This window comes from Labrus bergylta, chromosome 10, assembly GCF_963930695.1.
Source record: "Labrus bergylta chromosome 10, fLabBer1.1, whole genome shotgun sequence".
In the NCBI taxonomy this organism is placed as follows: Eukaryota; Metazoa; Chordata; class Actinopteri; order Labriformes; family Labridae; genus Labrus; species Labrus bergylta.
In genome coordinates this window covers 6294864-6318560 of record NC_089204.1, presented here as the reverse complement: position 1 = coordinate 6318560, position 23697 = coordinate 6294864, and the positions used below count along the sequence as shown (strand labels likewise).

At 44.1% G+C, this 23697-nt stretch overlaps 1 protein-coding gene across 1 annotated transcript in view; it reads right to left on the bottom strand.

Annotated features, from left to right (window-relative positions):
• LOC109989521 (serine/threonine-protein kinase 32C) overlaps positions 1–22509 on the bottom strand; it is an 85035-nt gene extending 62526 nt beyond the window's left edge. The window contains exon 1 of the mRNA XM_020641301.3: positions 22092–22509. Coding sequence (XP_020496957.1) covers positions 22092–22173 — 82 coding nt within the window. The 5' untranslated portion in view covers positions 22174–22509. The remainder of the gene's footprint in view (positions 1–22091) is intronic.
• Between the last annotated feature and the right edge of the window lie 1188 nt (positions 22510–23697).

Genomic DNA, 23697 nt, shown 5'->3' with positions numbered 1-23697 from the left:
GGTGTTACAGCGATGGAAGCGGTCAAGAGAAGTGGTTCAGATACAAGTGATTGTACCCGACCTAAAAAGCCTCTGCATGTTTCTAATAAGCTCCACGAGCAGAAACGTGCTCAAACTAGGATCAATATTGGAGATGCTTTTGAAAAATGGAGAGAGGTTAGAACACAGAAAGGTTTACAGACCGATGCAGAGCTGGATAAACACTGAAGCTTCAGTGTCCACCACATGGTGACCTGTGTGAGCATCCACTCTAGAGAGGAACATTTGGACCTCATTCTTGATATTTCCATTTTATTCTCATTTTGACACTCAATAAATGTACTTTATTCTCCAGCAGTTCATTGAGTTGTTTTTTTTCTGTTTCCAGAGAAATCCATCATCATGTTACTGTGAGCTGAATTTAACGATGGAGTTCTGTCTGACTGTGATTCAGGCTGACGAGTTGCAACTGACCTCCTCCTGATCACTTCTGATACTGATTACCTGTGTGTGTGTGTGTGTGTGTGTGTGTGTGTGTGTGTGTGTGTGTGTGTGTGTGTGTGTGTGTGTGTGTGTGGCAGACAGATGTGATCACAGCAGGTTGAATCTAACTCCTGCAGCTTCTCCTTAAAAGTCGTTCAGCTGCCGAAAGTCTCATCCTGATCCGATTCGCTCCCCCCCGTCCGTCAGACAACCAGCGATCATGAGAGAAGGAACACGTCACGCTGAGCTCCTCCAGGCTGACACGCCGCCAACAGACCCTCAACACCCCCCCACCCCCCCCAACCAGAACATAAACCACATCACGATTTCTGCTCGCAGACAAAAGACACGAGAGTTTAGTGTGTAAGAAAGAGAGTAATCCTGTGAGGATCCTCTCTGCTCAGTCTTTTGTACACGACTAATCCACTCATATGGCTCTCACACTCACACGCACACACACACGCACACACGCACACGCACACGCGCACACACGCACACGCGCACACACGCGCACACACACACACTCTTAGACAATTCCCAAGTTGAACCAGCACCAGCCCAGAACCAGCCTCAGGTTCACTTTGGTGGAAGAGGAGAATTAGAGCATACCACTTATTTTCCTGTAAATAGTTGATCTCTTCCTCTGTACAATCTTGAGGAAAAGTGACGTTTTGGAAGCAGTGTACGTCTTCTTTAATATCTAACAAGTTTCACTTCAAACCCCACAAATAGCCAAGGACCGGCTCAACAGAATCAAGAGAAGAGCTTGCAGCAGCAGAAACGCTTTGTTATGATTCAGCAGCCTTGACTGTATTCATCTTTTTACCTGTGTGACTAAACATTCAGCAGCTTTTCATGGAGTGTCCTCAGTGACACGCAGCACTCTTCTTCCCCAGCAACCGGTGTTGATTGATTTAAAATGATTAAAGGACAGAGGGTGTCCATTCAGCTAGACTATACGAGGCGGATGTTTTGAGTAATCTGCCTCTTTTCACGGTCGAGCGGTGCTCACAAACAACGCTGAGAGGAGCTGAGAGCGTCACTGGACGTTTTCTCCTTCAGGTTGTTTTCCTCTGAAGATGATGCCTAACCTCTGCAGAGGATGAGGAGACAAAGGGATGAAGATGAAACCTCCTCCTCTTCTGTGGAAGCTGCTGACACACCAGGATGAGATGCTGAGTGGGCTCCACGGGGGGCCGCGGCGGGTGATTGGCTCCTGCTGCGGAGCTGATGTTGGCATGAAGCCCGTGTCAAGGGGCAGGAAGAGAGCGAGACTGAGGGGGTCTGACAGAGTGTGTGTTTGTGTGTGTGTGTGTGTGTGTGTGTGTGTGTGTGTGTGTGTGTGTGTGTGTTTGTTTAACTGAGCTAATGAGTCAATTCAGTTCTCAGTGAAAGACACTCCTCTGGTTCTTTAAGTCGCACAGGAGAGTAAAGGATCGTGGGAGATGCAGTTTGTAATGATTTATTTTCACTCTAACGACAGATCTCTCGTTCTTTGCAGAATCATGTTCCAGAAATCTGGGTTTCCTTTTTCGCTTCATTTTGTACATTTATCGAAAGCCATCTAAACATGGTGAAAATGAAGAGAAGGGGGAGTAGAACATGGTCTGTTTGCAGGACAACGTTGATTATATTGTCCTCTTTAAAATGTTGCAAATTTAAAGAACATTCATACTTCTCACGTTTCTGAGTTGTTGAGATTTAACGTTTTTATTTATCCATTTTAGTGGACAGACAGGACAGTGGATAGAGTCTGACAATGAGGTTAGAGAGAGAGATAGGGGAATGACCAAGCGGAAACATCGGGTCTTGAAAAATGAAGCCAGTTCAGAAGTGCTGCAGTTCGTCAAGTGTCCACTAGAGGCTGGCTCCTGGAACACAGGAAGTCACAGCATAAATGAACATGTTTACAGCCTGGGACCAAAAACCAAACATGTCTGATTAGTTATTGTCATCAGTGGCACACACTGGGTGAAATCTTTTTTAAACGGCTCTGTTTTGATTTTATGAACGATACGTGTTATCCAGTTATGTGTGTAGCTGACATGATTGACAGGAGGGCGCAGTGCAACAGTTTGTCAGGAGGTTTAAAACCCGCCTCAGCTCCAGATCTCAGCCTGTCGTTAGGTTGACTGAAAGTTAGACTGAGACAGGATTTCCAGCATGGCGGCTGCTGCTGATGAGCCTCTGGAGCCCCCTGCAGGAACAGATGGCTGACGTGACTCAGGGTTCAAAACATTAATATTTACAGTCTGTAGGAATGTAGCCACAGGTCGGATGGCACTGGGGCCATCCTCTTTGAGGTACAGCCTCTGTACAAGGGGGCAAGGCCGGCAAAGATATTAGGAGACAGTGCCACCTAGTGGACTCCTGCAAAGCTTGTTTACATCCAAGCTGTAGAGCGAGGCGAGAAGGTGCTTTAACTGGAGCTACAGCCGGTCTATGGAAACAACTCCCCCACAATCGCTGTGCTGCATCATATTTGACTGGTATCAAGGGCCAGCATACAAACTATGCGAGGGTGAGGACATTTAATCGTTTGGTCGACTAAACGCCCTCATCCTTAGTTTTAGCTTCTTCATGCGGGACTCCTCTGCTCATCTTTAACGGGCTGTACATGAGGAGTCTTCAGGTTTGGACCTGTTGTTCGAAAAAAGAGACTCAAACTGAAGACATCACGCTGGCTGTGGGAATGTGACATGTAGGAGATTAAACTTTAAACTGAACCATCATTACTGCTGACCTACTTTATAGAAACTTTATAAACAGCTGGGCTAACTTGGGTGCTGATTGCACTTTGTAGTTGATGTTAATTGTAAAAACAGTGGATGATAAAAGAGAGAGGAGGAGAGACCTGACAAGGTGAACCGAGCGGAGCACACCTTGAAGACCAGGAGAAAATACATTATGCAACCAGTTCATTAACCTTGTTAATGATACCCGGGGAAACACCGGCGAGCAGAACAGATACAACCCTTTAAAGTAAATCTCTTCAACGTGCAAAACTTTTACAAGAAAACAAGTGGAGCTCACAGTCAGAGGGCGGGGATGTAATCAATGCTTCACAGATTAAAAAGGGAGCTTTACATCCACGGTCATCATCGGAGTGAAGAACCAACAGCGGAGAGGCAGAACGTGATGATGAATCCAAAAAATATCCAATTACGACCAAGACTCTCACAAGAAAACAGAGTGTTGTAAAGTCTTATTTTGGTATTAATTATGGATCCTGAGATGGTGTAATTTTAATGAGACCATCTTTATTAATCACCATCACTGCTCCCGGCATAAAGAGGGTGTGTGTGAGGGGAGGAGGGGGAGGGGGAGAAAGGGGGGGGGAGACAATTTATCAAGAGCGCAGATGCTGATGAATTATGAGTTCGACTCGTGTGTTTGAGTTCCTGCAGTTCAGACCGCTGTAAACAGATGCTCTCTGCTTCAAGGTTGTGAGTTTATGATATTTATGCAAAATCACACACTCGAGAAAAGTTGGACGCACTCAAGATTTATTGGTACTGAGAGGTTTTTTTATACAACACAGAGACTGTAGCGCACAAATCATTCAGAGAGCTGCATCCAGGCGTCAGAGTGTTCAGTGTCGCTTCGTGTAATATGTTTTAAATTACTTTGGATTCAAGTATTAACTTGTATAGAAACAATCAAGTTGTACCAAACCGTATAAAATGAAGCGTCCCTGAATCGCATCGCATAGCTCTAGGGAATCGAACCGGGTCGAGCCTTCTTGTAAAGGAAAGATTCACACTCCTACTGCTGACTTAAGGAATCTTTCCGGCTTCAAAAAATGAGCGAGAGTCAGAGAGGTGCTCTTCTGTTCTGATAGCATGCACACAGCATTCATGAGTGCAGCGTTCTGTCTCCGCCGTGGTTTTGCTCTGTCCGGCAGATCGCCGACTCTACTGGGTTCTGGGATTTCTTATGCGTAGCGGAGCGCAGCCATGAGTAGCTAGAAGAACGGGTTCACAAGATCACAAGGGAACTACAAGATCACACGGGAACAAAGCGAACATAAAAACAACAGGTGACTTTGCCTCCAGAGTTTGATTTTATTGTTCATTTGGTTCCTGTTCTGATGCTTTATGTCTGACTTCCTGTCTGAGGCGCTCTGCTCTTATCAGCTTGACGCGTGATTGCAGCGAGCTCTGTTAAAAAAAATAGACTTGGCATGTATACGGAGCAGAGTGGCTCTTCTGGCATGTGCCGGATATGGACAGCAGCGTTGTGTGGAAACCTAAGAATGGACAACAGAGGGCGTGATCAGCCTCTGGAGTGAGCGGCGTGGAAGGAACTCAGCGCACACGAATCCTGTGGAAACTAAAGGTACCTCAATGCTCCATCTGATGGTTTCATAACGTGCTTTATGAATATTGTTTTCTATAAAGTGGTAGCCTCAGTGATTCAGTTTGCACGACTGGCTGATTATTGAAACATGATGAGTCAGGCTCAACTGAATCCTTTTAAACATGTGAACACACACACACACACACACACAGAGTGAACTGTTAATGTAGATTCATGGAGCGCATCAGATCCCTCTGAGTGGACGCTCCGCCGTGAGGAGGAGCTGCTGGACCCGGATCAAAAAACCTCCCAGCATCGATCCCTTCCTGTCCTGTCTGTAGAGAATACTCCTCTGCTCTAATCCGATCCTCTGCTGTCTGCCTCTGTCGTGTTACAGCGGCTGTACGAGCTCTGCCTCACACTCTGCTGACAGCGCTCCATCTGCAGACACACACACAACACATGAGCCGACACACAAAAACCATCGGCGCTTTGAAGCCCGCTCTGCTGTACTTTTCTCACAGCGTCGGTTTTCTCTGGCAGCTGAATCAGAGTCTGAGAGCAGTGACACTACACGCTGACACTCGCATCATCGGAAAGCACCGCTTTGAAAAGAAAAAAAAGAAAAACTCAGTTTGCTTTACAGCCGCTTCCTCTCCCACGTGACTACTGAATATTTGATCGCAGTAGTAAGTCATATTTCATGCTCTGTAGTAGTCGAAGCTGCTGCTGGGACTCGCTCCACCCTTTGATGTCAAACATCCAATTGTATCCATCGAGCAGCAGAGAAGCAGAAGATTTACTGATTGCGCTCTCCGCTTCCCAAACGATCCCAGAGACTGAGCGCTGCACGGTTACAGACCCTTGTGATCTTGACCTTTAATCAGATCCATATCGATGGGATCTCATTACAGGATGGCAGGAAAGCACTCACATGTTCATGGCGTCAGCACAGCAGGCTGCATGAAGCACAGGATGACGATAAAGAGAGAAAGTGTCCTGATAGTAAATATAGTTTAAAAAAAAAACAGGCTCTTTATGCAGAAATAGTGTTTGTATAAAGTCCTGGGGATAAAGTCTGCATATCAGTAGTATTTTATTTAAAAGGAAGAATGTGCGACTTTTTGATCCAGTAGATGTCGCCGTTGAGCACCAGCATGAAACCAAAACAAACTGCTGTTCTGAAGCCTCCGCTCTTGTCAAGCGACACACCCCCCGACCCCTCTCCACTCATATTCACAGCGGGCAAAGTCGCCCTCTGCTCCAGCTGCAATTACATGTTGCCTGCATTGTTGTGTTAGCATGCCAAAGGCCCCGACACACCAAGGAGATCGTCAGCCGTCCTAGTTGGACCGTCGGTGAGCGGTCGTCTCCCTAGTTTTTGCGGTGTGTCTGGCTCCGTCGCTACCCGTCGGTGAGAGGAATCTCTCTGATTGGCTGTTGGGAGGTTTCATTTCTCTCCAGCTCTCCTCACAGGTTCAGTAAAGCCCCTTGAGCATGTCGCTGTAGTATCCACGCTTTCACCCATTAGTGCGGTTTCTCCTTATTTGTCTCCTCCGCCTCTTCTTTTCTTTTTCCACTAAAAGACCAAGAGCTGACAACACCAGCGCCATTTTCAACTTTTTATCAGACATTATTCTCCATTAGTAGACGACCTATAATACAAGTGGTGAGTGACAGCGGTGTGAAAATGCTCTTTTTGTAACATAACAACGGACTACCGCCCCCTGCTGGCATGGAGAGTTATTTCCTCTGACGCATGTGCAGAACCTACGTGGTGGTTGGCCGTCGGCTGTAGTCTTTGCGGTGTGTTCATGTGCAACTTTTTGGCCCAGATGTGAGGCGATGCCACAGGCGGCCTTCGTCTCCACTCGTTCTTTGCTGTCTGCTTGGTGCGTCAGGACCTTAATGGTAGCTTGTAGCTTGACATTGAATGTAAATTTACACAGAATGAGCGCGCTTTCACACAGATACACAACTACTGAAAAACTTCCTGGAATTGTTGGAGTTTCCGTGGGTACGGTACATTTTTGGATTGAAGTCGGGGTGAGCTGATGTGTTTTAAAACTCACCGCAAGCGAGTGGGAGGGAGCTGATCAGCATGAACATAATGAAACAGCTTCTTTTTGTTTTCTTTTTACCAGTATGATCCTCTCTTTTGTTGATATTGTGATTCTGTGGAACTACATGTTGCATTGATATAAAAGCAACAAAACTGTTACAGTGTTAGACTCTGTTGCTCCTTCCACCCCCCCCCAGATGTGAGGGAAATGTGAACAGGCAATGCAGGACGTTTTCAGGGACAGCATTGTAAAAAATGTCTTCACACTTTAAGGAGTGCATATGTGAAAACGGCTCTGGTTTCATTTGTAGCGGGTCCCAAAGGGGAAAACGTTTGTTGTCTGAAACGTCAGAATGACACATCATTAAAAAATCACCATCATCACTGAGCAGCAGTCATCTTCATCAGTTTGTCCTCGTACACTCAAACTCTAAATGGTGGTTTGTGATGAATATTCAGCAGCAGCAGCACAGAGCTGATCATCTTCACAGCCGGGACGTTTCCAGCGGTGGACCTCGGCTGATAATTGGGCGAGCACGCAGATCTGCACAGAGAGTGTGCCGCTGCAACTTTAGATTTAATTCCTGCAGATCGGACGCTCCCGGCGGGGCCGCTGTCATGTGGTTTCACCGTCTTTGAGTCTCCTCGCGTGTGCATTAATTACCCTCAGAGAGCTTCTTTTCTTTTTTTTTGATTTGCATCGGCTGGACGGCTTTCATGATGACACAAAGGAGTCACACTGCTGGAAAATTAAAGCAGCATTAAAGCCTGATGTGGCTGTTTGTGTAACTCACTAATGTGATGAAGCTCTATTGAAAACCCTGTTGCTAAGGTTACACACCAAATGAGAATGGACCTGAACTCAGAGAGGACCGATGGAGAGCACAGATCAGGGAGGAACTCGACAGCTGACAAACTTTTATTGGGTGTTTGATATCCATCTGAGTGGACATGACTGTTTACTTCTGCATCCATCATTCAGGTGGACGACCCCCCAGACAGGTTTATCCCTCAGTTATCCATATTTCTCTTTATTGTTGCTACCTGACTTATTTTTCCTTCCTTCCTTTCCTTGCCTACCACACACAACAGTCTGAAACCCTCTCACATCCAAAGACATTTCAGTTTTAGACTTTTACAAAGACTGGGCCTCATGCAGGCTCACTAGAAGTAGATATTTGTTTGGATTATTAGTCTTGGTGACATCACTCATTTGTTTCTGAAGCTGCATTGTGACGCCAAACGATGCAGACGCCATATTGGAAATGCTGCCTCCTTCTTACTTTCAGTCAGGCTAGAAACAGACAAAGAGGTGCAGCTTAACCGGGCTTTTAACCTCCTGGTAAACCGCTACAACACTCCCACCTGTCAGTCAACTCAGCCAGGATCATTAAGCCAAACTCTTAACTCTAGTCAAGAGGGATCGTCCTCAGAGAAGCGCTGCGTTAAATGTTCACTTTTTGTTTCCACAGAAGAAAAAATCTGAAGGATTACGACTTTAAATGTTTCAATAAATGAGGCGACGCCTGCGAGCTAGTGCAGGCAGTCAACTCGAGCTGCACAGATTTCACACCTGACACCTCCGTCCAATTAGCGGTCTATTTAAGCTGCAAGATTCCCGGTCTCTCCCTCTGCTCCTTCATCCCCAGCTCTGACCTGCACCAGTACTGCACTCTCTCTCTCTCTGCCCCAACCTCCACCCCAGCATCCACAATGTAGATATCATCCCATCACTCCTCAAATTTCTGCATGTAAATTCAAACTGTGAGGAGTGATGAGGTCAGAGCCTAGATGACAAACACAATAAACACAATAAAATCTGCTGCCATAAATATTTTAAACGATACAAACGTGAGTTGTCTGACTGAAATAAAAATTAAAAACAGCTTTTCTTCTATAAATGCAGTTTTAATAAAGCGAGTCTTAAACTTTGTGAGTGTGTGGCTGTTCAAATCTGCACAGATGTCAGTAAACCATAATAAACATGTAGGCTGGTATGTGACAATGAGAGAGGAGCCTTGAAACTGGACCTCCACACGAGGAGAAATCTCTCGGGGCGGCTGGATCCACATCTGAAGGCTGTCAGGACGCAGAGGAGGAGCAGAGACGAAGAACACTTCAGAGGATAATTCTGCTCTGCAGCGGGGACTCCAGCCTGCACCGCACTGTCACCACCAAACATCATGTGGACCGTGTGAAAACTTCTGAGGTTGCCATAGCAATGTGTGCCTTTGTGTTTGTGTGTGTGTGTGTGTGTGTGTGTGTGTGTTACAGCCACATCATCCTCAGCAGCTCTGCATCAGGATAATGAATTCACTGTTATTCACACACCCGGGCCGGCATCGGCACATTGTGTGTTCATCATTAATAAAACAAAGCGGAGGCTTCTTAATGGACTGTCTGTGGATTTATTTGGATTATTATCAGATTCTTTATTTTGTATATATAACAGGGGTCAGACGATTCGTTGTGACGGTTGTGTTCGTGGAAGTTACCTCCTGCAGCACTGCGTTCAGATTCTTCAGTGCAGCAGTTCTGGTTTTGTTGGTTTCAGCTCAAATCTGCAGCTCAAAACGAGATCATTAGAGCCTCATTATCATCAGCCCTCGGTGTCTGCAACAATTAATTCTTTTTTTCCGTTCATACTAAATTAATTAGCAACTGTTGAATAATACTGGTGCCATCTTCCTCTGCTGCTCTCTGCACATAATAAAATTCTAAATTGAGTATTTATGAATTCAACTCTGAACGTTGGACTCCCCTAATTAGGATCTGTTGCGCTGTAAGAGATAGAGCAAAAAATAACGAGGGCAAAACAAGTCACATAATGTTGGCCATTGATGCTGGTCAAATGTTGTGCTCAAACTACAACGCAGCCAGTTCAACCTGCCAGGGCTGCAGCTGCATGTAATGGGCCTTCTCTCCCAGACTCTACCACCCCGGATGTAAACAGGCACGGTAAACGGACGACATCTCATAGGAGCAGCGCGTCCAGCAGTGTATATCTAGAAAACGTTTATAAAAAAATGTAGTCTGTCAGGTTAAACTGACTATTAAACTTCGACTGGAGCGATGCACAACCACATTTATCACAGGCACGTGGATGTTAAGGATGCACTCTTTTAGACTAGTCATTCAGTCTTCTGTTTTACAGATAAGGAAAGTAGTCGCCTGGGAAGATCCCTAATTTCAACAGAGGAACCCAACTTCAGTTCAACAATGTTAGCGCCGGTTTAAAACTATGCCCACCTTATGGAGTGGACCATCCTCAGTTTAGCAGACTTATGACATGCTACAGCTGACAGAGACAAAAACTGGAGCACTGAGAAAACTTTTGAGGAAAACTAGACCTCTAAAATGTAGGTTTTGCTTCTGCAAGGAGACATAAAGAGGATATTAAGGTGCATGGTGCGTACTCACCGAGGCTATCAATACTTTACCCAACATCTTGTACCAAGGTTCAGGATGATAAACTGTACCTTACACCTCTAGATGAAAAAATATAATTAAGGGAAACGTGGTTTGAAAAAGTTAAGAAGGCAGCTTTTGAAGAAACACTGAATTTGGTAATTGGTGTAGAATTAGTTCACAGAAAAGGTTGAATTATTCTCTGGATGAGAATTGGGTGAAAATGATGAAATATTTTGTATCTTGTTAAGCGCAAGTTGTATAGTCCTTGTTGTTCTCTGGATTTTAATTGTACAGATTTATGAAGCTTGGCTAAAACTTTTAAACAAGGCTTCCTTCATGCTGTTGTCACAATGCACACGCAGAGACGACCCAATCTCTGATATTCCAACATGTCCTTCAACTCAGCACAACCCCAACTCCTCCACCTTCCTCTTACATCTTCATCCGGACCTGGTTCCACAAAGCGCCGTGCTGTGACCCATCGCGGTGAAGAAACGGAACAAAATGCCAGCATAACCTTTCAACTGATCACAGAGGGATACATTAAGGATCTATTTAGAGCCTGAGGGAGGAAGAGGAGGAGGAGGAGGAGCCGACACAAAGAGTCTGCAAGAGATAAGACCAAGAACTGTGATGGTTTAGATAAAGTCCTGTGCAGTCCAGCTCTATACAGCTGAGGTCAAAAGAAGAAAAGCTGTCTTATTTCCAGCCGCTCAGAGGTGAAAAGTACACACAGGGTTGAATAATGCATCCTCACTTCCAGCTCCAGCTGTCCTCATGTGAACACAAAAACACAAAAGTGCAGAGCGAGCTTCAGCGGGACGCTGCAAATTATTTACGATAACATCTCCCATCCAAATTTAAAGGAGCTATTTTAAACATGACCATCATTATTTTACATATTTGTACTTTGGACGTAGAGAAACAAGTTTAATTTCAGAGAAATGAAGAGAAAAAGCCCTTTAACACTTCTGTGTTGAAGCCAGCGCTCTGCAGGTGTGACTCTGTCTTTCAGAGTGTTTCAGGTGAGAGGATGTGGACGCTGTGGCCTACTTATTTCCCCTTTGCAGCTCGGATCTGAAAGCACAGGCAGGACACATCGTGTTCTGGCCCAGATACACCTGACTTCTATTAGTCCTCACAGGTATTTAGGACGAGCAGCTGAGCGGTTTATTCAGATCAGTGCTCAGGTGTTTGCTCACACGGTGCCTCAAGCCAAAAATCGGTTACAGAAAAACTCCCAATAACACCTTTTCTTCTTTAAAATCGACTCTGACACAACCTGTGAGAGTCACTGTGTGTGTGTGTGTGTGTGTGTGTGTGTGTGTGTGTGTGTGTGTGTGGACGTCAGGAGGCAGGTTTGTTTGCACACACACTCCTCCCTCCTGGGGGTGTAACTGGCAGCTGGAGAGGCGGAGCTTCTGTCAGGTTTAATAGTGTCATATTTCAGTCCCATTCATTCACTGAGGAGGATCTGAACAGTGAGAATATGGAAGTGTGTGTGTGTGTGTGTGTGTGTGTGTGTGTGTGTGTGTGTGTGTGTGTGTGTGTGTGTGTGTGTGTGTGTGTGTGATTGCAAACTGCTTGCTTCATCTTGTGAGGGATTAAGAGACATTTCTGCTGGAAAACCTGATTTTCAGCCGCATGAACACCTCACAGTGAGAGAGCGTGTGCACGTCGCGTCCTCGGGCGCAGGAAGTTTGTCTTTATTCAGCAGGATGAAAGGGAGATTAGAACTTGCAGTGGTGCGTCCCGGTGTCCAGAATAATTAAATCCGAAAGCCGGTGGTTGTAGAATATGTTTGGTGTGAGAGGAGAGGAATCGGATATTAGCGACGTGCTTCATGTAAACACGGGTTTTTACAGGCACACAGATGAAGACGCGCTCCCTGCCTTAACCTGATTTTCTCTCAGTAACCTTGTTTCTGGTATGAGCAGACAAGACGCCGCTGGGTGAGCTCACATATAGACAGACACATGTGCACAGCTGGAGGGAGGATGTGGGGTTATCTGATGCACTATATGATGGTTTGTAATGTGAGGAAGAGGAGTCACCTTCCTCTGACCTCCATCTCTCAGTACCAGACCAGAAAACATCAAATCTGATCGAAAAAAAACTTTCATTATCAGACTAAATCGTAGAGGATCATAGAGACTGAAATCCCTTGCCTTCATAACTTACAAGTGGTTCAACTTTGACCTTTTCTAAACTTGAATTGACTTGACGTTTACTCTGTATCATCAGACACAACAACACATTATTGACATTGACGGTTAGCTTCATCATTTCAAGAATTAGCGGGGAAGCAGAGAAAACTGTTTTTCTGGTTTCAACGGGCAAGAAATGTCTGAACCTGCTAAATTAAACAAATGTTTCACTACACTGCAGACAGACACACACACACACACACACACACACACACACACACACACACACACACACACACACACACACACACACACACACACACACACACACACACACACACACACACACACACACACACACACACACACACACACACACACACACACACACACACACACACACACACACACACACACACACACACACCTCGTCTTCCTCGTCTCCTCGTTGTCTGTGAGCTGGGTTAGGGTTAGGGTTAGGACACATGGAGGAGGACGAGGATGTTCTCTCACTTTCATTCAGGTTTTTCCTGCAGGAATCCACTCGGCATCTCTTCCCCTCGCTCATGAATCGAGTTCAGTAATTGAAGCAGTGGGAATGCCGGCTGAACGTATAGTCGTACATTTTCCTCCTTTGGAGAAGCGTTAGACCACAGAGCTAATATTGAACTTTCTGTACGGCTGCTGAAAGGAGGCTAAAGTGAGCACTTGTGTTTGATCTGTTAGAAGCTCCCATAGTCACTTACACTCTTTAATTTCCCAAGGCAAAGAGCATCAGATCTATGGTCAACAGTATATTTATCCATCGCTCTAAAGGGCCTGTGGAGAGTTTGAGGTAAAGTGCAAACAAAAAAATAATAGAAGAGAAGAACAACACAGAATCCTTATTGTGCCCATTCAAACTGATAACGGTGAACAATCTGAAAAATGACAAAATACATGTCATTAAAACACTTTTAAATATGAAATTAAACTTGAATTTAATCAGCATAAATTCTTGCTTGTGGCTAACTTGCAGTACCTTCACGGCCCACTAGGGGGCTGCAGCTCAAACTTCTGGATCACTGTTCTATGCTAATAAATGATGGAACTGCACTGGTGCACAAACAGACATATTAACGGGTCTGATTTTCAGACGTTTGGGATGCCTTTAAACTGTGAAATACTTAACAATCCGTTTACGCACGGAAACCAGAGGTACAACAAAACGAGCAGAGAGTATTCCCCTCCCATTGTGTTGCTGCTGAGGCCAATTATAGCGTCCCCTCTGCTGAAGCGTGAGTGCCGAGTATCTGCAGGCAGAATCTGAGCAGAATGAAGAGAGAAAGTGAGAGTCTGGAGCGGAGATGAAAGAAAGAGAGAGCCTCAGTATTCAGCGCGAGTAATCAGCCATCTCGCTCTGCATCTATCTTTATCCTCAACCAAATCTGCTCACACACACACGGCTACTGACAGCAAACAGTCACACACACACACACACTCAGACACTCAAACACACAGAGACATACAAGTTTACTGTCCATGGAAGAAGACATTTGCCTTCAGCGTAACCAGGATGATCAAATGCATACAACAGTTTAGCCGACGACATAATGAAGAGCATCGTCTGCATCACACACATCCTGAAGACTTTGGAGAACAAAGAGTCCATGCTTCATTTCAAGCAGGCGTCTGTCAGATCTTCTCTCTCTCTCTCCTGAATACTGTAACACATCCACAACAAGTGCAGCTTTCACTAAGAGACAAAAAGTTCACGAGGACTGGAGAGCATGAAGTGCTGCTTTGTCTTCAGTTAAACTACACAGAGTCCAAACGCAGCCAGTCGGCTCTCAGCGTGTTCACAGTTCTACACAGTGAATATATTTTAAAAAGAATCATTTCTTTGTTTCCGTTGGATTCATTCAATCACAAGAAACTTTTACAGTTATAAAGTCTTTTCAGGGCATCACACAGATCTGAAGTAGCTTGAAGAGGAACATGTCGACGTAGTGATATTTAAGACAAAAACACATTCAACACACAGAAGATTTTCAAACATTTTGTTATCACGCTGTTTCCCACAGAATGACGTTCTATGTTTGGCACTAGAACGCCATTCTGTGGTTTAACGTATCAGATACTATTCGTTGAATTTTTCAGCTTTTTAAACCGTCCACTCTCAAACAGCTTCAAACTTCTTCTTCTCTCTTAATCACGGTGCTTGACCAGCGTCACAACTTTCGGTTTGTCTCTCCATTCATGTATTTTCAGTCGTCATGTGTGCAGCACTTTGAATCGCCTTGTTGCTGAAACGTGCTAAATGAATAAACCTGCCTTGCCTTGCTGTGTAAATGGAAAAAATGTCCCAATTTACACAATCTTAGAACTTTTCCTCATTGATGCAAACATGATTAGCCATTGAAACAATTAAAGTCGGCATCAGATTGATTTGTTTGTTACATTCGTTATTATAGAATATAAAGGTTTTGTTTCTTGTTGTTTTTAACTCCTGTGATTCTGAGAGTCCTGTAGTATTTTAACACCACACAGTACATGTCTCTGTCCACTAAGTCTAAACTGCTCCACCAGATAGGATTGTAGACTTCCCACCGCAGAGACTCTATGAACCAGCCTGAAATAAAATCATGTTCAAGCTCACTAACAGCCTCATCTCTGACCCTCATCACGCTCTGAACGCAGAATAAGAACTGTTATGATCAATGTTTAAACAAGATCACACTGAAGCATTCTTTGTACACCTGGCAATCCTAACATTGAATATGGAGCTGGATCCCAGAGCAAAGAGTGGCGGCCTCTGGATATTAGTTTGGTGTTTAAAAAGTGTTAAATGTTTGTATTTTTGTATCTTGTCTTTCATTTTTGTTTTGCAAATGGAGTCGCTGTGATGCGAGACTAATTCAGACTTTGTCTATCACTAAAGTTCTCTCAATCAATCAATATTTGTCTCATCTCGGGGCTTTAAAACCAGTCGATTGCTCAGGTCTAAACTGTGATTTAGGGCTGTAGAGCTGTAGCTGTAGCTCCTGTTAACGGCCGCCATACCATCAGAGCGCTCTACTACCCGGATGTAAATGAGCACAGTGAACGGATCGTATCTCATAGGAGCAGCACGGTTTGTGTGTGTTTTGATCGAGAGAATGGAGATTAAATGTGTGTGTGCTATGTCAAGTTAGACAGAAATATAACCACTGGACCGGAGCAACGTGTGACCAGCACAGGCATGTAGACTTTAACCCTTTAAATCCTCTCACTTCAGAATGAAGATCTGTCGTTTTTCTAAAAGTTTCACTACTTTAGGATACTATCCATCATGGAAATAACGGAGGTTGTTTCGTTATAAATCCCCTGGTATTTCAAAATATGTGGACAGCCTTAATGTGAACCGGTTGATGGCCCAGTTCTGAAGTTATGACCTGGTTCTCTGAGGTTTTTTCTGCACTCTCCTCGGCGTCTTCTGTCTTCACTGTTGACATTTTACCTTTCACTGCTTATTTATGCGACTTCACTGTGACAAACGGCCTACATGAAGCTCCTCTGCCCGGCCCGGAGAGAGACCAGAGCGTCTGAAAATTTAAAGAGCTGCTCACTGATTCAGCAGCCAAAGAGGGAAAGAAGGGACGTTTCCAAAATGAAGACAAAAGACAAAGTGTCCGACAGACCGGAGCAGCTTAACCGTCATTTATCTCAAACTAATTTCTCATCCTCTGCTCTGTTGTCAAAGTGTTTCAGCGAGAAAAGCAGAGCAGAAACTAGCAGGATGTGCACCTCAATCAATTCCACAGCCCTCCCTTGGTAATCAAAGTAGCTGCCAGAAAAGCCCTTCTGGCAGCTACGCATGGACATCAACCTGACCGCTTGATTATGTTTGCAGCCTTTTCAGCCAAACGCTGCTCTAATATTACTGCCTAATGTCAGCCATATGCTGGTCTCCAAGAAGCCAACAGATTCTGTTTCTAAGAGACATCCTGAGTCAAAGTCAGCATCCACACAGTCAGACTTATGTCAGAGCCGTGCAGCTCTTTTAAAGACGAACAGCGAGAACGAGAAGCAGCTGCTTCACAAACACCAGTTACTGTGCAGACGGCGCGCTTCACGAGGAAAAAGACTCACGTTCAAAAGGAATTCAGGTATTTAGGAAAGCTTGGAGTCTGAGGCTCTTCTGTTAATCTCTCTCTCTCTCTCTCTCTCTCTCTCTCTCTCTCTCTCTCTCTCTCTCTCTCTCTCTCTCTCTCTCTCTCTCTCTCTCTCTCTCTCTCTCTCTCTCTCTCTCTCTCTCTCTCTCTCTCTCTCTCTCTCTCTCTCTCTCTCTCTCTCTCTCTCTCTCTCTCTCTCTCTGATTGTTGATGGACAGCTCATGATGGATAGGCCGGGTCTTTGTAACATAACAAAGAGTAAGGTATTTTACCTGCTTTTCTCAACTGTCTTGAGATAACACTTGTTATGAGTTGACGCTATACAAAAATAAATTAAATTGAACTGAATTGAACTGTTTGAGGCGATGATAGTTGTGCACCTTCTGTCTTCTGCAAGGTTAAATGACTGTTTTTGCGGATGGACTCTGGTGTCCTTGTACAGCGTGATGTAACCGCTGTTTCTGCTTTAAAAGTAATCATTTTTTATCTTGAACATAAAGGTTTATCTCTGCAGGGATCCTTTCTGTAATGTTGTCACACAATGAGGATAACAACCATGAGCCTGTCAGGTACAACAACAACAACTTCTAGTGGACGGACTTTAATTCAGGGAGCTATGAGGGAGACTATGCTGCAGCCATTACAGCCTGCTTTACTGCTGCAGGCTGAAGAAATCTACAGGAGCAATTCCTAAAAACTTTTTTCTACCTTTTCTTCAGGTAGGCTTCAAAATATGTAAATGACAACCAGCTACCCCACTACTCGTGACTATTAAACATTTGATTTGGTGCAAAAACGGCATTAAAAAACTGAGAAAACCACAAAGGTACAAGACTGTGTGCATGTTTTTCTTCCTGAGTCAAGGAACTACACATCCCACAATCCATTGCAAATGACACCTCTTCTTAAAAGTAACTTAAGTCGTTGTTATCGTGTTTATTGACTGTTACATTCACTGCATCAGAACAAGATTATTAGTACATTTCCTGTTAGCTACCTAACTAGCTCGCCTGCTAGCTAACTATCGGTTCACATACAGCACTAAGGGGTGGGAAACATTGCCATGGTAACAGCGAGCTCCACCAATCAGAGATGTAGCTGTGACACTATGATGGTGGGTAGTGTAGTTCTTTTTCCAGATAACGTGAATAAACCATGTTGTTCTTCAAACGAGGTTGATATCAGAACTCGTGTCTCCTACAGGAGCATAAACCATCGCTTCTCACTCGGGAAGCTCGTGGTCAGTCTACCTGTGATGGTTATGACATCATGGCTAATAATCAAATCGGACATGGAGAAAATCAACGTGATTTTGGTATGTGAACATCACTCTTGAGCTCTGTAGGTCCCAGGATTAAAAATAGCTGAATTCACTTTGAAATGCATATGTGACCTTCTTCCATTTACTCCGTACCTTCAGTTCTCTTCAGCTGCACAAAAGAACTCTCCATTAGTACGTCCCTTCAACAGAAACATCCAATAATAAAATCAAAGGCACATTTGGCCGTATGCGTGCGTGCATCATGATAGAGGGAATGATCATTACGGTGTCGATGTAACCACATGACTCCTGACACAGCAGATGGAAATGGACTCAGAAGGTCTTTTGGACAGTGTTCGGTGGGTCATAGGTAAGTGGCACCTGTCTCAAATTGATGATGGACGGGTTTGGACACTGACTTCTGTCTGGTAATAAAGACGGTAGACTCCCTCTCTCTCCCTCTCCAGAAACATCCTCTCAGCCTTGAGAGGTTCCGCCCTGCAGAGCTCAAGGCTTCTCCTTTAATCACACAGAGCCGCATCACAAACTGAACTGTGATCAGCGCCGGCCCCCGAAAACATCTCTCTTAACCACCGTGATCATCTGCTGCAAGGCTGAGAGAAGAGAAGTACTTAAGGGGTCTGAAGGGGCCGCTCCTGATCGATCCAACAACCTCTCCCCTTGATAGAAATCTGAATTACAGCTGCACCCTTTTCTAGGAGGTAGTAAAGAGAACGCTGTAATCCCTGGCTCTATATTATCGTAATGAGGGGACTAACTGTCTAAAAGGTACGGCGAGTTGTTCGGGGAAGCTGCTTCAGCATACAGCTGTGGAAAAAAAAAGGATTTAATGGCTGCAATGAATTTCCTGCATCCAGGCAAAGCAAACTTTTCAAATGTCACATAACAATACGAACAAACTAAAGCTGCTAGAACATTTCTAGACTGCCCCAGAAACCTTCCTGAGTTGCTTGTTCTCACCTTGTGTAGGAGCAGAGGGGTTTGGGTCTCAGGAGGCGAGACATGAGGCAGAAAGAACATCACCGGTGTGCAGGTGGCCTCGTAGTTGATTTGCTCGCCCCATGTACCGAGGCTGTAGTCCTCAAAGCGGACAACCCAGGTTCAAATCCAACCTGTGGCTCCTTTACCGCATGTCATTCCTCACGCTCTCCCTCCCTGATTTACGACTCTATCCACTGTCCCGTCGTTCTGATGAACGCATAAAAATCCCAAAACAAAAATTGTAGAAACATAAAAAAGAATAAATATAAGAAAAAAAGAACAACTCAGAAGTGGCAGATGAAGCCACTGAGTCAGACGCTATGATGACAACTATTTTGGTACGTGTAGTTTGACACATTCAGAATATCAACAAAAGAAAAGAACAGAAAACACAATGAAGCGATTTCATTACATGAACGGAGATCGCACCATATGCTAACACACAGTCTATAGAGGTGGGCTTATTGCAGGACATAAACGTCACTCCCTCCCCTCCCACTATTCCTGAAGAATTCCTGCAGCTTTCTCACATCAGCCCGACTTCCCATGTGACATTTACTAGGGGGGCTTGCAGGAAAAGTTCTGGGTAAAGTTTGAGTGAAAATACGTCTATTCACGTTCACACATGCAGCTCCTCCTGAAAAATTGAGAACATGTTCAGGAGTTTAGTGTGTGTGTGTGTGTGTGTGTGTGTGTGTGTGTGTGTGTGTGTGTGTGTGTGTGTGTGTGTGTGTGTGTGTGTGTGTGTGGCAGCGGGAGACCTGCAGCTTCTGTGACCTGTTAGGTACAATTAGTGTTTTTTTTTTTTAATGAAGGCTACAAAGAGAGGAATGTGACGTCTTTATCTCAGTACAGTATCTTCTTCTTCTGAAACAAAAAGCTCTCTAAATGTAGAGATTGTTTCTGTAATGTTGTCAGACTCTGAGAAAAACAATCTGAGCCTATCAGGGACAAGAACAACTTTTAGTGGATGTACTCTCTGCTCAGGATCACAGCCCGCTTTAAGGCTAGTTGAGGAAATCTACTGGAGCAATTCAAACTTTCATTTTGTATTTATTAGTTATTCTGGCCAAAATATGTGAATAGGACCCCGGGTTTAAACAAACAACACATGGAGTGGAGATACTTTGATCCGGCTCATTTACAGCCGAGGATTACTGTGAAAACATTACAGAAGACCAGAACAACAATCTAAGCCAGTGATGAAAACAACGAAGGGAAAAATACCAGAATAACCCTTTATCGATTCCACTTGGATCCAGTAATGAACACACACACACACACACACACACACACACACACACACACACACACACACACACACACACACACACACACACACACACACACACACACACACACACACACACACACACACACACACACACACACACACACACACACACACACACACAGAGGAGTCATATGACCACTTGCCTGCAGTGAAATGACCTGGTTTTTGCTGAAGTTTTCTCTGTAACTTGGCCGTCACATTAACGATCGCTCTGTGGTCTATCACAGAGCTTAATGAGTCCGCTTCCAACAGTCTCATACCCCGTACACTGACAAGATATTATGAATTAACATTACTTCCATGCATGACACTAATCTTGTCCTAATTACGCAATTAAATATCTGCCTTCAAATAGGTTCACATTTCAAAGGGTTCAGTCGGGCATGAGCGGTTTCTTTCTCACAGCAGATATCTGTGCCGTGTGTGACGGAGGGGTAATCCTGCAGGTTTTTGTAGTATGAGAATTTTATCTACACATACTGTAGGGATGTCACAGCACTTTTGATGCAATGCGAGTTCAAATCAAACAATATAGATAAATGTTTAAATACCACCACAACAGAAAATACAAGTCCTATAGGCACTGTAGGGCTGCACACTACATTACAATCTGAGCTTTCACAGCACACACATCACACAGATTTATCGCACTAGATAAAAACACGTTCTTTTTAAAGACGTGGTTATTTCTCACTGTGCACATTTCACCTGTTTGATTGAGAGCCATGCAGGTGTCATGCCTGAGCTTCAACAACGTGTTCATGCAGTCAGATGAAGCTCTAACTATCAGCTCCCCTCAGACTAATGATGTCAAATCAATGTTTAAAACCCCCACCATGTTTTTAAGGAGGTGTTCACGCATCCAACTCTCTCGTGAACAAGGTGCGTAGGACATAAAACTGTCACACTGACGTGAATAAATCCTGCACACTTCTCTTACTCAGCATCACCATTTAATTAGAAAAAAATCACAACGTTTCGATCCCTCTGAACCTTTGTCAAGAGCGAAACGTGGAGATGTTTTTCTAATATAATGGTGATGTCGAGCATGAGTAGTGTGCAGGATTTTTTCTTTTCAGTGTTGTCAAAGCCACTAAAAAGCTTTTCTGGCTTCAGGGGGGACATGATGAGAACACAAGCTTTGTGTAACACATGAACAAACAGCTGATGGAAATAAAAATGGAGTGATAGAAAGGCTAATATCTAGGCTACTCTTTAGAGTTTGTTTACTAACCGTACTTCATTTTGTTATCAAAATACAGAACATCACATATCTTACAATTGTCTCTCCATGCAGGCTTTATGTGTGCTTTAAAAGCAGACTGCGCTTGATTGATTGTCTCTATTTTTCATATCGCAGAAGGAAAAGATGCCAGGATATATCTCAACATCATACAGCCCTGTATGGCCCCCAATGCTGCTTCATTTATTTGTAATTACAAAACTAGCAGGCAAACTCCTGCACACTGTCTAAATTGCACAAATACCTTGGGAACTATTTGTGCAATGTGGACATTGTCTTCAGTTGTCCCTTAAAACAGGGGATACTCAAATCTTAATGAACACTAGTAATAATACTCTTGCAGCAGCTCCAGGTTGAACACATGACTGAAGCTCTGAAGCTGATAATCCAAGAAACTAAGGAGTGTCATTTGAAAACACATGCTATCACAAAGGTTGACAACCTTAATCTACACATGGACTTATTACTGCTCAAACTAGAGTCACTTTGGAGGCGTTATTTATGAAAGCTCGCTTCTTTTATCTTGACCAAGTAGAGCAACACTTCCAGGCACAAAAACAAGCGCTGAAGTGTTGCTCTGTCAACATGGTGAAGGCTCCTTCCTCTTGCTGGCCAACAACTTTGACAACTAAGCATGAACTCCATGTCGGTATTACAGCCAACAGACTGGCGCTAACATGACATCACACATTCAGTGTTGCCACCCAACAACACAGCTGTAAGTCAGAGCTGAACTTCTGAAGTATAGTGGGTTTTTTTTTTGCAGTGGGGACTTACCATCCTCCTTCTCGTCGAACACGGGTCTCTTTGAAGAACTGTTGGCTCCCATCCTCTTCTTCCACTTGCCCCAGTGAAACATTGATGCTCAGATTGCATTCCTCGCCTCTTGAAGAGAAACTACAGCTCTGTGTTGGACACCCTTATCAAAAAACAGAAATCATAACCGTGCATTTCACCCAGACCGTCTCCGTTATTCCCCCTTTTTTTCCCCCCCGTTATTTACTCTCCCCGGGAGTGTAAGACTCTTCCTAAGCCATTTGAGATGGAGAGCGGTGCAAAGTAAAGGAAATGCTGCTCGGGTTGTGACACTTGGAGGTAAATGTAATCACTCGGCACTGCTGGTGTTCAGTTGTCTTCCGTAGCCTGCCAGTACAACCGAGAGACTTGTGTTTGTCAGTCTGAGAGTCGGAGCTGTGTAAAGCTACACGCAGTCACCGGGGAGGAAAACCGGAAGTGCGCCTTAGAAATAAAAGCCCACAGATGAGGCGCGGCAAAATGAGCAGGAACTGAAGTCTGCGTCATAAATAATGCTAACCAATCACTTGCGATTCAAGAGTCCTAGGTAAATCTTCGGTCTCCATGCTGGAAATGCTGCCTCAGTCTAACTTTCAATCAACCTAACGACAGGCTGAGAGCTGGAGCTGAGGCGGGTTTTAAGACTCCTGACAAACCGTTACACCGCGCCCACCTGTCAATCATGTCAGCTACACGCCTTATTGTGAATAACTCTTATCCTTCATCAAATCAAAACTGATGAGTCATCAAAACATTCACCCCCGTTACAGTGTGTGTCGATCGAGACATGAGCTAATCACACCTATTTGTTTTTTTGAACCAGGCTGTAAACATGTTAATCTCTGCTGTAAAAACAGGCTTTTTAGAATGGGTGTGTATGTGACTTCCTGTGCTTCAGCAGCCAGACTCTAGTGGGCACTCGAGGAACTGCAGGATTTTGTACTTCAGCATCTGCAACACCAGAGATTGCTGCTTGATTTAAGCCAAAAGTTAGTCGGTCTTTGGGGGCCCCCTACTAGCCCGGGGCCTGAGCAGTTGCCTGCCTTGCCTGTTATTTATACAATGACACAACAGTTGTACCATATGATTTAGATTTTGTAAAGTTAGATGTTGTTTTCAATTTGGACAGTGATTGCAAGATGCCTTATTATATCTCACTTTGATCAAGTACCACAAATAGTTTCTGCAGGGCTTCACAATGAAAATCCTATATGTAACATTATATTGTAGACTACATGAAGTTGAACAGACATAGAAAGAAAATGTAAGTCTTTCCTAAGTTTTGCTTCATATTATATAATCAGTTATATCAACATAGCCTGTAGGCTACTGTATGTAAGATAAGTAGTCTAATACTGTGTTATTTTGCTGTTTAAAATTTAAAGATTTTAATTTATTTTTGGGCACAACTGGAGACATTTTGCTGTGATTTTAGATATTAAAAACAAGGTATTACCCAAAATTGGGTGTAGTATCAAAACAGGTGTCAATATTGTTTGGACTTTTTTCAAGTTTCAAATTCTAGTATGCTTGCTACCCATTTATAAGTTTAGCCTAAATCATTTTTGATGATATAACGACATTATTG